Consider the following 15,618-nt stretch of genomic DNA (forward strand, 5'->3'; position numbering starts at 1 on the left):
GTTCACGAAACACTATAATCACCCGTAACCTGCTGGCGAGAAAACAACCGTCTAAGACAGCCTTACAAATATCCCCTGCAGTAATTCTTGGCGCGTGCGAAACTCAAACCTCGTACGCCACGGCTATGGTTTCAGCAGACCGGGACGAGCAGAAAGAGGAAATTATACGCGAAATGGCAGACCCGGTGGCTTTCTCATCTGCCGCCTGTGGCTATGAGATTTTATAGATGAAGTAACTCTCTACTCTCTCTCAGACAGCGTTCGGAATAAATGTTGTTTTGTCAAGTAACATTACCACCGGCAAATAGCATCAGCAGGCAGATTTTTAGAAAGTCTAATTTGCCATATGGATTAAGATCGTGCATCATTATCCTGACTACGCCCACTGCAAGGTAAAGGCCTCTCCCATGTTTGCTAGCTAACCCGGTCCTGCGCTTACTGCGGCCACATTTTATCCCCGCAAACTTCTTTATCTCGTCTGCCCACCTAATTTTTTGTCTCCCACTGGAGCACTGGCATTTTCTTGGACTTCAGTCGGTTACTAATGACCAGCGGTTATCTTGCCTAAGCGCTACATGCTTTATGCGTGCCCACTTATTCTCGATTTTGACTATGTCCTTAACACAAGTTTGATCTCTGACCCACTCAAGATAATGCAATTATACATACATACATACATACATACATACATACATACATACATACATACATACATACATACATACATACATACATACATACATACATACATACATACATACATACATACATACATACATACATACATACATACATACATACATACATACATACATACGAATGTGTGCGTGCGTGCGTGTGCTCGTGTAGTGTGTGCATGGCACTATTTGTTTGGACGGGCAACAACATCTCGCGTTGGAGCAAGGTTTCCTGACGCCAGGGCGACGACACTGCTGTTAGCACATCTACGCAGAATTGCGCGCCTTCTAAGGGGCACAAAACAAGGCGTAATAAAGAAACCAAGAAAAGAAGATGCAGAGAGACACTCCAGGCAGTGAGAGCATCTCCCCTATCGCGCGCGCGACGGGTTCCGCTTCTCAGTTCGCAGCAGCGATCTGATAAGAGGACGACTGTCGCTGGCCCTCGAAGCGACGTTCACTTGACGGCGGAGGAGCTGGCTCAATCCGTGGAGATCCACTGGGCGCACAGAGGGACATCATGAAAGGAAGCGTCCACGATCCCGCTGGTGCCCTGGCTCGGCGATCCCTACTACTGGCCCTTCTCTGCATTGTTCCGCCGCTGGCTGTGAATGGCTTTCAGCTCGGTGAGTGGCGTCGCCGTGACATTCGCACTTTCTTCTCTCATGCCAGCGGCTAGCCGGAGCCCCAATTTCCGTCCGAAGCGCGCTTTTCCCCTTCCCCGTGGCTCAAACGGGATTAGGTTTTGGCTCGATGAGTTCCCAACCTCACACATCACCTTTTTTTTTCGTTGTTGTCTCCGGCCGCAAGCGCAGGAGCACGCGCTTAAGCGACGGCGCCTCGCGGTCTGACGCGCCACTCGAGCGCCAATTACCGCCGCGGACGGGGCCGACAGCGCTTCGGGCGCTGTTGCTCGGCGCTACGCCAAATGCAGTGGACGCATAAGGAAGTGCTTGACGGCACATTACGGCCCCAAAGAATGGCCGAGATTGCTTGGGTTGCGGCCACAAGAATAGACGAAATTGGTTGGGGAATGATGTCGATATTGGAGCTTCTCGGCGGGCTGACTCTCGCTTTTTATTTCAATATTCGCAGCTTAAACTGACGCTCGGCAATCCGCAGGTGTCATTATGCAAGAATAAAAAACACCTGAGCGAGGCTATGAAACAAAGCGCAGAAAGTAAGCGCAGCTTTATTAAGTAGCAACACGAGCGCGCGCTTCAACATGTGTGTGCCCGTATACAGTAAGCGGGCATGTTTGTACTGAAAAATTAGAGGAAGTAGTGTTGCTGCACAGTTCCACGTCTAGCACGTCCGCGCTACGAGATATTCGGCTGCAAAGTTTAATTGCCATTCGCACGATCACGCGCGCAAGGCAGTGAGAATCGGCGCAAAGCTCCTCGCTTATGTGACGCGGGCGAAGGCGTAGGCAAATACGATTAGTGTTCGCCTTGCACTCTCGGCAAGCGGAATCGAAGAATAACTGCGAGGTGTGGCATACGCATTATCCTGTGAAGGGTGATTCCGGAAGATAATTTTTTTTTCGGCATGTTTTTGTGCTACTCTATAGTCACCACTACGAATGCGCGTTGCTCGACGGCTTCTCCGCTGGCCCCCTTATCTCGGCATGGCAGCTGCCGCCATCGTTACGTTACATCCTGCGCGGTTGCGTGTTTCGATAGCTCTTCCGGCTTCTCCGATTTTCGATTTAGAGAGCGAAAGGGCAACATATTTACTCCTGCCTTCGCCCCCTTTAAGACTATAGTGCCGCGCGCAACAACCGCGTCACATCAGGGAGGAGCTTCGCGCCGATCCTCACTGCCTTGCACGCGTAATCGTCAGATTACGCGTGCAAGGCAGGGAGGATCGGGATTAAACGTTGCAGCCTAACATCTCGGAGCGCGGACAGCCGAGAAGAATTCCGCCATAATTAACAGTTCTCGGGGTTTTACGTCCCAGACCACGATATGATTATGAGCGACACCGTATTGGAGGGCTCCGGAAATTTTTACCATCTGGTGTTATTTAACGTGCACCGAAATCTAAGTACACGGGCTTCTATCATTTCGCCTCCATCAAAATGCGGCCGCCACTGCCGGAACTCGATCCTGCGACCTTCGGCTCAGCAGTCGAGCACCATAACTAATACAACACCGTGGCGGGTAAGAATTCTGCCAAGTTGAACTGTGTAGGAACACGACTGCGTCTAACTTTTAAATACAAACATACCCGCTTACGGCAGTCACTACTATGTTGATTATTCAACCTTAGTTGATGGGGCGGCTGACCGCGATAATTATTTCACTTTGTCTCCCCCTAGTTTCGTGAAGGTGGTCTTCACGAAACTTCGAGCCCCTAATTTCAAGAAACCCACTAAACCTAACTCTGACTGCCATTTCTATTCGCCGCGAGATCGGGCTACAGGTGGCAGCACTGTCGTCGCGTTTGTGTGGATAGGCGGTCGGCGGCGCGTATACAAATGCACGCAGCGGCGCTTCGCCGTAGGCGGTTTGAGTCGATTGTCGGCGAATAAAGCGCGTTGACTGCAGCCTAATGGTTATGTATACGCCCTCCATTGCCACGTTAATGCACGAAACCGGCCTAACGTGTCTATTACGTGTGAGAGAAGCGCAATCTGCCAACCAATGCGGTACTGGCCTTCGGTCACATTAGTGTTTTGCACTGTGCTCGATGTTTTTTCTTGCTTTATTTGCACGTGTTTCAATTGTGTTTTGCCTGTACCACTATAGAAGTAGTGTTGCTCGACTGAGCAAATGAGGTATTTACTTCTTGCTATAGCGGCTACAAAAAAAAGAGAGCCTGCATTTCTGCGTAATTAGGTGAAGTAGAACTTTGCACACTCTGCTTTTCTGTTTGCATGAATACGCGTGCTGCTGTAGAAATGCGTGGCTTCAGGTCTTTTTTGCCGCTAACCATCCTCTGCAGACGCTAGTTCATGCTTTGCGGTATCACAAAGATTTCCAAATTGCCAACACCTCACGAGATGGTGTCGTTAAAGTCTGCATTCATACCTCGACATTTAGTACTTTTTTTTTGTTTAGGACGACGCCAAATGCACTATGTGATGTGCTTGAACGACAAAGTGGTACCCACATTGAAATGATTTGGCGAATGGACGGTACGATGGTTAGACCTAGCGCCATACCGACACGTACATGCACTCACTTATTGGAGTGCATACAAGTCTCGTAAGGCAAAATGATTAGGTATATCGTCTAGGCATACGTACAAGCATTTGCTACTGAGCTAGCAGAACGGAATAAGCTGTAATCTGAGGTCGTGCATGACGTACGCACACATTCGAACACGGTGTGGCTAGCAGACGACGCAAGGAGCCATCCACACCGCGGGGTTTCGTCCGTTCGCCGCTAGGTGCCGACTCTGCTCGATCTCACGGCCAATAATAAAATCAATCATGACTGATTTCTCATGTACAGTCTATATGTTAAGAAAAATATAACATTCGCTTTAATTCGTCGAACATTTTGTACATTGAAAATGGTTTTTAACACCGCAATCCATCTTTATTTGAGCTACAGTATTGGCCCTTGTCCAAGTATTCTTGTCACAGCAAAAGGTTGACGCTCTAAAAGCATTAAATCGGCTTTTCGTTTCTGCCCTGCCGTAACGTGTCGCGGGCACTCAAGAAGGAACTGTTTTACATTCTCCATTTTTCCTTCATCAAGAACAACAGAAAAAAGACGGTGGTCTGAGCCGATGTGACGCAACGATTAATTTCGCTTTTTTCGGTACCTTGCTCGTTCAGCACTCGCGGCCAATCGATCATAGTAACAGCACAGGCGGAAACGTTAACTGGAATAGAATCGCTTCATTACCCCCGTGCTGTTGCCGTATTCATAATGCTTTTCTAAGTCAAATTCACTGACTGAATTAACTATTTCTCTTACGTACGCGATTCTTCCCTACGGCTTCTCATGCTGGGGAATATTAACAAGAAAGCCAACGGAACGACAAGCAAGGAAAGTAGCGTGGTCACGTGACACCATAGAATGGAAAGCGTCTGGCGTCTAGCGTTTGGCTTACTGTTCAGAGCGTCTGCTATGAAAGCTGACGCACTTTATCAGAGGACCTGGGTTTCCGTGCGGCTACGTGCTGACGTTTATTGAATGGATATATATTACAGCGCTAGCGACGTTAAGCAACAATCGCGGTAATGTTTCGCAAAGTGTATGCGAACAACAATTAGTAGACGTCTAAATGGTCCAACAAAAATTGTGTTCAGGTGCCCAACTGTCTCGATCCTCCCTCCGTTTATCGTTTAAGATTTATTTCGTGAAGTACGCTGTGTCTCAAATATTTCCGCAAGTTTGGTAGACTTACTGCTACAACATTTTTCAATGGGCATAAATGGTTGCGTCTCGTGTCAAATTCTTAGTACGAGACATCGGTACGAAACAGTATGAAACACTGAGGTTATACAACTTGAGCCGTTTGAAGCTGTACAGTTTCAAACGGCTCAAGTTACAAAAGAGGCAGCTTCAATTCCCTGTCGCATTTCGATGAAGCTGAAATGCGAAAATGGTCGGGTACTGATGGGCGCACGTTAAAAAATCACAAATAAAAAGTAATATGCAGGTGCCTGTACTACGTCTTATGTTAACCCGCTGTGTGGTTTCGGCACGTTAAACACACTAATTTACGTTTTTAACGTCGCATGATGTGATGGTTTTTCAAAGGTGCGTGTAAAAATCTAGCCTAACCCGTCTACCCCGATTGTCTAAGGTATGCAGAACCATTCGCACAGCATACATACCTTAAAGGGACTGTCTACCGTCCTTCATCGCTTCTCTGTTTTGTACCGCAATCGAAAGCATACAGCCTGAAGTGACCAACTCTACAGCGGTTTCTCCGGAGAGTGAGCAGAAATTTTTAAAACATAATTTTCCGATCTGCGTTTGGTCTTCTTCTATTGGCGTGAGACATGTCCACAACACTGGTTGGCGGAGGCGATGACAATTGTAGCGGCGGTAAAAATTAAAAGCGAAAGTGCATGTGGTTTCTGCAGGATTATTTTCGATGAACACTAATGTAATGAATGTAACAGTCGTTTTCAGCGCACTTGCGGTTAAATGAAGCCTTATTATACGATTACAGAACACTTATCTAGCTGTAATCACAGTTGATGCGTTTATTTTAGCACTGCTGCTGCAATCCAAGCCAAGTTGATTCATCAAAAGGAGACTATAAATGCACGCCTTCACAGCGCAGCACACGTGAGACATCCTAACAGCAATACAGCGGCACGGTACGACCAGCGCGGAGGGCCGCATGGCATGGCGCATGAGTTGAAGCAGACGAAATCGAAGGCGGCGCCGCAAGCAGCGCCACCGGGCGCCTTTTGAGACGCGTGAGGAAAAAAAAAAAAGGGCAAAAAATTACTCAAGCGAAAGCTGCCTCAAGTGCGTAAAATACAATTTTAAGTTATACATGTTTGTTTTTAAGCAAGATGAGTCTACCTGCGAGGATTTCTTGTCCTACCAGTAGACTGAACCACATCGCCGTTGGGTGATGCTAGCGGCCATACTTTCACGATTTTCAACATCAAATTAAAAATATAATTCCTTTCTTATGAGGCAAAAGCATGCTCGTTGCCGCCAATATGACGAATGATCTCATTTTCACCACAATCAGAAATCTTTTTCTGATTGGCAGACAGTCCCTTTAAGTAACGAGCCGCGACACGTCCCGCACACCGGCACTTGCCCGGGGCAGTCTGATGACACACACTGCCGGATCGTCGCCGCCACACAGACCCGCTGCAGTTGGTGACGCACGCCGGAGATGATGCAAAGGTGTCTGGTGAACCACAGACGATTACACACGCCGCACCGGCACCCATACGGATTCCGCCTAAACCCCGCTGAAATCTTGCCGAGGCTCCCGGGAAGCACTCGTCTGAGCATTAACCAACTCGCCGACGGGCATTTTCGGCTTCGCCAAACTGAGGATCCTGGCGGGCAATGTGTTAGCGCTCAGCATCGCTGGCCCCATCTTCGTCAGTCATTTTAACAGCGGAGATGTTTAGGCTCGCCGCATTTTGTCTGTCGGCAACAGAAATCATCATCATCATGAACCGGCACGCGCTCTCTTCTTCGCCGCCGTCGTCTTCTTCATCTTCTGCTTCGCTCCCAGAACACGTGCGCCGATTTCTCCGGCGCAGGATACAGTAACCTGATGGGCGAGAGAACGAGTACAGAGAGAGAGAGAGAGAAAGAAACAGAGAAATGTTTGGCAAGAAAAAGTTTCTTGGCGAGCCGGGATTCGAACCCGCGTTCCCACGATCCGAAGGCCAGCATCGTAACCACTCGGCCATCCAGGCACGCTAGCAGAGCATACTATAGCCTAGTATAGTATAGGTTATCAAGGGGAAGGAAAAGGAATTGAGGGTGAGGAGAAGAGATGTAAGGGTGAAGAGGAGGCAAGGGAGTAGGCATAGCTTAGAAAGAATGAGAAAGAGAGAAATAAATAGAAAGACAGAGACAAAGATAGAAATAAAGAGAAAGTTAGCGAGAGAGAGAGAGAGAAAAAAAAATGAAGAAAAAGAAATAAAAATAGATAGAGCAAGAAAGAGAGAGTGAGGGTGACGACCAAAGAAGAGAGTGAGAAACGGAAATGAGGGTGAATAGGAGAAAAAAAAGGACGGGAGAGAGTAAAGCATAGCATAGACAGAATGCGCAAAAGAAATAGAGAGAAACAAATGTAGAAAGAGAAAGAGAGAGAATCAAAGAAAGACAGAGGAAGGAATAGAGAAAACAAAAAGATAGAAAGAAAAAGGAACCAAGCGAGAATTAGAGAGAGAGAAAGAAAAGGAACAAATAGGCACACAAATAGAAAGAGCAAGAAAGGGAAAGAAATAAATGAAAGTAAATAAGAGAAAATAACAGAAAAAAAAAGAGGAAGAAAGAAAGAGAACACTGAAGAGAAACAAAGAAGGCCGCCCATCTCCGTACTTCTATCAGGCTTGGCGCTACTAGCGCGAAGCTGCCTTAATTTTTCAGCCCAGCAGCGTCGATTGCACTCCCGTTTCTGCGTCGCTGGCGCTCTAGACGGGCACGTTCTTGATCGGCAAAGGGGCGGTCACTCGAAGTCGACGGGAAAGCGTGACTCCATGCACTGTTGCGTGCGCGCGAATGACGAAACTCCTCCTGCCGTCAACGAAAGGGCGGCCAGGTGACTTTCGCGCCGCCTCCGAGAGATGACGTGACCACGCCGCGCGGATGCCGTGTTTTTGTCAACCTCTCGGACACATTTTTTTCCAGATCCTAGCCATAGGCAGTTCCGCTGTAAAAAGTAAAGCGGTGCGGTTGGTTGGTTTATGGGGCTTAACGTTCTAAAGCGACCCAGGCTGTGAGAGACGCCGTACTGGAAACGGCATTGTCTCGTTACATTAGTCAACACAACATCTTATTTCTTCAAGCGTTTACCCTGGCAAACAGACACCGCACTGACATCTTCAGGTAACAATGTGTACTAAGAGACATAAACGAACCATAAACGACGACACGCACGTACACGCACAAGCAGAATATCAAGGCTTCTACGCGACATAGGCTTAACAGCACCTTCAAAGGAGTTCTAAACCCCTACTTTGGGCGGTAGCACACGTTGTACCGGTGATCGGCCATGAACGTAGACATAGTCGATGTTCTGGACCCAGCCTCTTAAACTTTACTACTTGCGTATACGTGCGCCATGACTGTTATTCCAAGTAATCAAAGAAACTATAGTTTGCCTAAATTTTGCATAAAATCGTCACAATTACAGCATAACTACGGCCAGTAGAGGTAGTAATAACGTAACACGTAACCCGCCATGTACGCATTTAGTATCCTTTACAAACCCTGATACGATGAGTAGTGATGACAGCGTTTGCTACCTGTCATATATTTAAATAACAGTAAAACGTTAGCTACACGTAGTAAAATTGACATGGTTGCAGTAAATGCAATAATAATAATATCTAGGGTTTAACGTCCCAAAACCACGATATGATTATGAGAGACGCCGTAGTGGAAGGCTCCGGAAATTTCGACCACCTGGGGTTCTTTAACGTGCACCTAAATCTAAGTACACAGGCCTCAGACATTTTCGCCTCCATCGAAAATGCAGCCGCCGCGGCCGGGATTCGATCCCGCGACGTTGCAGTAAATGCAGCAGTCACTAACTTTTTACTGCCTTCTTTTGAGAGTCTAGAGTAAATCGCTTTCTGGGATTGGTTATTGTGCTGGACTGCTGACCCGAAGGTAACGGGATCGAATCCCGGCTGCGGCGGCCGCATTGTCGCTGGAGGCGAAAATGCTTGAGGCCCCTGTTCTTAGATTTAGGTGCACGTTAAAGAACACCAGATGGTGAAAATTTCCCGAGCCCTCCACTACGGCGTCTCTCATAATTAAATCGTGGCTTTGGGACATTAAACCCCAACAATTATTATTATTATTATTATTATTATTATTATTATTATTATTATTATTATTATTATTATTATTATATTATTATTTCTGTGATTTCCCGTCTGCGAGTGGAGTTCACTCTCGTGAGAAAAAAAATTGTCAGTAGTACTGTACAGCCGTGGGACAAATTTTGAAGCGTCTGTAGAGGACTGGACACTGAGTTGTCAGGTGCCACCGAGCAAATAAGCAAATAATCGTCACAAAAGAAGCCCCAAAAAAGCGGCGTGGCTTTTTCGCGAAGAAGCCCAATAGAAGCGGAAATTTAATGAAGTTTCCCATTCTTGAAAATATTTTTAATTAGAAAAAAGTCACTCAAATACGAAGGGGAGTTGAAAAAAACTTTAATTATTTTGTACAGCGAAAATATGCGCAAGTACGAAGGAAAGTACATATTTACTTTTAACATTGTCTCCAGAGAATACCCTCCATTCTGTTGAATGCACGTTTGTCAGTGCATGATTAACTTCACTTCTTGATTCGCCCAACGTATGTTAGAATTCAACACTCAACTACACAATGTAATCGACAAACGAGTTGTTGGTGCCCGTGATGATCACCAAAATAACCGTATTTGCTGGGAAAATGCGAATAAGCCCAAAAAACGCGACAAGCAACAGGAACATTCTACAAGCAACTCGGCCAAAAATGAAGCCCAAATCCACTTATTATAAGTGGAACGACTCTAACTGGACAGCAGCATCGAGTTCACGAACAGAATGTGAGAAGAAATTTATATTACAACCAGAGGCAATTCGCAAATAATTTGAGCCAATACGCCACCTAGCGGAGAGAGCGCGAAACAGGTTATTGAGGTCCGTGCAGCGGACGACTTTCACTTTCGTACTTGCGGTAGCGATTCTGGCGGATGGATTCGTCGTCAGCAGAGAAAAAAATGCGTTGCGAAGCAGTTTTTCTGCGTTTCGATACGCACATCAGCGAGGCGGAAAGGCGGGATAGTATCTTTTGACGAGTTTCCGTTCTTTGAGTGAACCGTGAAGAACGGCGTAAATAACCAACCTCCGCATCAGCAAAGTTACTCCGAAGACGGTTGTTTATTCTCGGCACTTCAGCAACAAGTATTACGCCACTGTGCTAAAAATTTGCTGCACGCTTCGAACGGCATCAACGAATCCTAAGAATGACACAGTTGGAATGAATCAGAATCGATTCGTGGTAAAGGCACGAAGCGATACAAGCTGCGAGAGGCGCCGTAATGGAGGGCTCCTGATAATCTCGACCAGCTGGGGTTCTGAAATTGCACAGAACGCATGCATCTAGCGTGTCACCCCCATCAAAATGCGACCGCTGCAACTGGGATCGACACAGCGTCTTTCGCGTCAGCATCCAAGCACCGTACTGTGCCACAGCGGCGGGCAAAGCAGAAATCTTCGTAGTGTTGATGTCAGCGTGCTTGCTGCGTGGCGTCAAGGTAAGCACGAGATGCTTGCTATATTATGACGTATAGTAGCTTTGAGCCTTGCTGTTTAGATGTTGCGGGCTCGATTTCCTTGATTCGTGGGCACGCGTAAGTGGTACAGCCCAACCTAATCTAGTAACTTTGGTATAGCCTGCCTGATGTCTCATCGTAGGGTTCAGGGAGCTAGGAAAGTACCATTTATACCTACCTATAACGATGCACTGCTGTAGCAGCAGGTAAGCAGAAGAATTTGCGGGCACCACAATTCCGCTCACGTATGCGGATCAGCTGACACACACACGCACAAACAGACAAATCAATAAGGCTCTGCGCACTGAAAAAAAGGGTGATCAATTTTTCTGCTGTCATTTCGTCAGCAGTTAGTAGTCATTTTTTCTCTCCGCCTCTTCTTGTACATGCAACGTTATTTCGCTCGGTGTACCATCACCGCCTCACTCTTTGGATTTGAACACATTATACAAGGACGCGACGAAGTAACCGGCTGATAAAGTCGCTGCAAAATGCTGAAGTGTCGCCGTGATGTTCCAGGTAATCAGCATTTGATAAACGATACCCACCGGCAACTACCGAGTGCGTTAGCCCACCTACCTTCAAAACACTGCCAAACAGTTTGTCTGCATTGCCGATTGACACGGCCCGTGACAGAGCAGCAACACTTACCTAGCAGTAGATGAGAACAGCTCATACGCGTTTGCACTTCGCTAAAAAGCCAGCAGTGCTGGAGGATTGGCCATCGAAGATCACAGGCTCAACAAAAACACTTCGCAGCCGCACTGAGATTTCTTGCGCGTTCGAATCACGCCAGACGTTTACACGAAGAGTGCAACGACCTTTATTTTATCGTCGATGTTGTCCTTCGCGGCACCCAAAATGGACATACTCGGCACCAAGTACACACTCACTTTCGACAAAATACCACGTTTTTACATCGCACTCTAGGCAACACGGTATTTCCAGCAGCAACAATCCGCGCATGGACCTCCTTGCCGCCGCCATCCTTGCTAGTGTTGCCTAACTTTGCAGCGCCCCCTGGGTTTCGTTTTAGGTGCGAATAGCTAGAGCATGATAAATGCAATATATGAAAACACTAGCATGCCAAATGCAGAATTTCGAAAGTCGTTTAACATTCCATAAACGCGACACGCAAGTAGTAGCGCTATCGGCATACACACATATGATTCGGGGGACTTGCAATTCCGGTGCCGTGAGATTCAGCGAGCACCTGTACTATTTAAAACATTGTGACTCGTCCACTCAGGCAGACGAGATATATCTCTCCGAAACCAACGTAATGTCTGAATAAAAAAAAAAGCCAGAGTTTCGCCGCAAGCGCGAAGCAATGAATGCAACAGCAACAAATTGGAATGTTATACGAAGTAAGGCCAGCTGCTAACTCCTTTAGGATCCGATCTCGCGTAACTCCGCAACAAGCTTGCGTAAGGTAATACGTCCGCTCCAGGGAGAGAAGCGGTCTTCTTTCTGCCTGTCGCCTCAGCGCAAAGTAAGCGGTGAGAGCACAGCACGCACGTACAAAGGTTGGAGCCGTCTACTGATGTCTGTCGAAATAGCGACCATGACCTTTTGATCAAAGTTCGTAGTTGGTTCCTGGGCGATGCAGCCCCCCCCCCCCCCCAACCGACACCCTTTCGTGCTCCTTCGCCCGACGGAGTTGGCCGGCGCGTTTCATCTCCGCTTGAGCCGCGGCCGTCTGCAGCCTTCGCAAGATTATTTCGCTCGCACATGGAACATACGACGCGCGAGACGATGTTATCGTTCTCGACTTTATACAGAACGTGACGGCGACGTCGACGGCAAAAATGCTCCTCGAGTGTCTATTTAATTGCTATCGCAATAAAACTATTAGTTGAGAGTAGCAAAGAAAGCACGTTAATCGCATAGTGATTCGAGTTAGCACCCGTTAACTACAAAGGGTGCCCATAATTTCTATAGTATACGCAGACCACAGAAAGTCCTCAGTAAATAGAGGGTAACTGCACTAAGTGAGCAGAATGTCAGCATGCACGGTATACTCAGGCCTCAGGCAGTCTGCGGGGTCAGTTCTACAGAAAAGTCATAGGATGCACACAGAAAACCTGCGCACTCGTATATATGGAGGCCGAGTCTACAGAGAGGTGTGATGGGTGTCAGGAACGATGAGTATTCTTTACGGAGATATCAAAGTCATTTTTCCAAGGGATGGTTATGAGGCAGGCCGTAGTAAAGCATACTTGATTACTTTTGACCACTTGGGTTAAAATGACCTACACCTAAATCTACGCATGCAGGCGCATTCGCATTTCGTCTCCACCTAAATTAGACTGACATGGTCCGAAATTGAGCCCAAGTCATCGTGCTAAGCAGCGCAATGCCACGGCCATTGAGTCACCAAGGCGGGTGTACTTGCAACATAATTGTTCTTACGCTTAAAGTGTTTTTACGGACAGGTTCATGCCAATCACAACGTTTTATTTATTTATTTATTTATTTATTTATTTATTTATTTATTTATTTATTTATTTATTTATTTGGCATATACTTTAAGTCAGCGAGGCATTATATAGGAGAGTGACTCACATTATGGGAAAAATATTTAAAAACCCACAGGGTCCCTACTGCGCAATAACGTATGCTATCGGGCTAGTTGGTGCATAGCTGGTTAGAAAATCGTTGGCGCAAAACAAGAACGAGGGCGTAGAAGTAACACGGAAAAGCGCCTACTGCATTCGCCTAAGACGAATCGAAGGCGAAAGCCATCTTTTTCTTCTCACTCGACGAAACTTCCTCCCCTTCCCTGCGAAAGTTTTCTGCACCTAACGTGGTTTTGTATTGCTTCCAAGATCGGCCCACCTTTGACCAAGCGACCATGTATTGTGATGAAGTCATCAGCTGATGTCGTAGTTACGTCACGATGGCGTCACAAAGTTTGGCGATATGTGACGCCGTGATGACATCATATGCTGACGTCATCACGTAATGACGATTTTTGCTTTTGGGAACATCGAAGCGCAAAAACAGACATTCTCAAGAACGAGAGAGACAGGATGGGCGCATGTTTGTTTTTCCGTATATTTGCTGGCGAAGCCTCAAATAAAAGTAGGTGAAAGTAGCGCCCGTCCTGTGTCTCTCGATCTTGCGAATGTCTGGTTTTGCGCTTTAATGCTTCCAAAAGCTATGCACCAGCTCGCCGAAAACGTGCAGAAAGCCTACAATCGAAAACGGTACCCTTACTTGGGAAGCTATTCGTGATTTCTGCACCTTTCAGTGGATCCTCATCTATTTCCAATCCTCATCCTCATCCAATCTATTTGCGCTCGCGGCCCGCATCCTATAGGCGCCTAGACATGCGAATACTGATCTGCAGTTGGGCAAACACTTTCCGGCCATTTTCTTTGCGCCACACATAAAGCTTAAATCATGCGGCTGAGAGTCCAGCACATTTTGCCACATAGAAGGGACGTGGAACAATTTCGATCAACTGGACGCGCACCCAAAGCACGTTGCACGGGCCTTTTTTACATCCCGCCCGCCTCGAAATGAGGCCAGGAATTGTATGCTCACAATCTACTCCATGGCTAAACCGAAGAACTCATTGAACCACTGGGGCTTGTTCCATGACAAAGTCGACTTCCTAATTAAGACTAGTTGTAGTGGCATCTTTATATAGCAACGTCATCGCAAACGGTCTCTGGTTGTGACAGCAGTCTTTTGAGCAGCCGCGACATGACGGGACGCGTCGCCGACTGGTGACCGCTGGGAGGGGGAAAAAAAATTGAAGTGCTCATTTGCCAAATTTTGCTGTTTTTGTAATATATTATTTTACACTTTAAGACAGACCCTTGTGTGCAATGCGAATGCCGTACTACAAAGAAGCAAATGGAGATTCAAGTGCCGCTTAGAACCGAGGAGGCTCGCACCTACGTAGCCCGAAAATTGCGACGATCTTAAAGCTATCAAAAGCAGGCATCGTCGAAAAACATAGACGCAAGGCGTACTTTTTTTTTTGCATGACCTCCTTTTTTTTTTAATCGGGGAAGAAGTGTGTATTCGTTTATTGGGCGAAATGAGAAATCGGAGAAGTAGCAGGATAACGCAGCTTAAATGTCGAGCCTGTTATCTCTCCGCTGTGTGATATATATATATATATATATATATATATATATATATATATATATATATATATATATATATATATATATATATATATATATATATATATATACACACACTATAAGCACTGTATCAGAGACTTGCGCGACGCGTAGCCTTTGCCGTCAATGTCTGTAGTTTAGTTGGCATTCAAGTTATTTTGCTCTTGTACCTCTTGCGCTTGCTTCATAAAGCTGGAGCGTCTATAGACACGTCCCGAGTTACATTTTTTAATGCGTGGTAGGCAGTAGCAATCGGGCTATAGCAATCAGTGGGTGGACTGGGAGATCAAAGAACCAATCGTTTGAACTACGTCGTGTTTCGTGAAGTTTCTTTCAGGCTTGCCAATGTCTTTTATGTAGCACGTGCAAGGAGGGGATTCTTTCGAGTAGTTAACAGCGAATATAGCTGGAATGCTGCCGCGGAAAGCGTAGCAAGGCAGGCAGGCTCTTACTGAGCGCGTGATATACGACAGTGATGGGTTTAGCGCGTGATGATCCATGGGGGCGATAAGTGGACTGTCGCTGCCCTTTCACTGCCCTGTCGCTTACCATACGCATTCAATCATTTTTTTTTCTTTTGCTATTCGGCACCGTCATCGGTGAAGATCACGACATCGCCTACAAACCGGAAGTTGCTGAGGTATTCTCCGTCAATCTTTATTCCCATTTCCTTCCCAATCTAGTCGTTCAAACATTTATTCTGAACATGCAGTGAATAACAATGGGGCGATTATATCTCTTTGTATGACCCCCTTTCCTTGATCTGCATTGTCCCGCTTTTCTTGAGAAGCAAGAGGGTGGCTGTGGAGTCTCGGTGGACGTTGTTTATGGTATTCACGTGTGTTTCAAGTACTCGTTGTCGA

At 46.6% G+C, this 15,618-nt stretch overlaps 1 protein-coding gene across 2 annotated transcripts in view; it reads left to right on the forward strand.

Moving 5' to 3' along the window:
• Positions 1-1,089: 1,089 nt before the first annotated feature.
• The window catches only part of LOC119406516 (cobalamin binding intrinsic factor), a 111,059-nt gene continuing 96,530 nt past the window's right edge, over positions 1,090-15,618 (forward strand). Inside the window, exon 1 of one of the 2 annotated variants that reach the window (XM_037673258.2) lies at positions 1,090-1,303. In XM_037673258.2, coding sequence (XP_037529186.1) covers positions 1,198-1,303 — 106 coding nt within the window. In that variant the 5' untranslated portion in view covers positions 1,090-1,197. The remainder of the gene's footprint in view (positions 1,304-15,618) is intronic. The other variant, XM_049419006.1, reaches the window with a different exon arrangement.

This window comes from Rhipicephalus sanguineus, chromosome 1 (genome assembly GCF_013339695.2).
Source record: "Rhipicephalus sanguineus isolate Rsan-2018 chromosome 1, BIME_Rsan_1.4, whole genome shotgun sequence".
Classification (NCBI taxonomy): domain Eukaryota; kingdom Metazoa; phylum Arthropoda; class Arachnida; order Ixodida; family Ixodidae; genus Rhipicephalus; species Rhipicephalus sanguineus.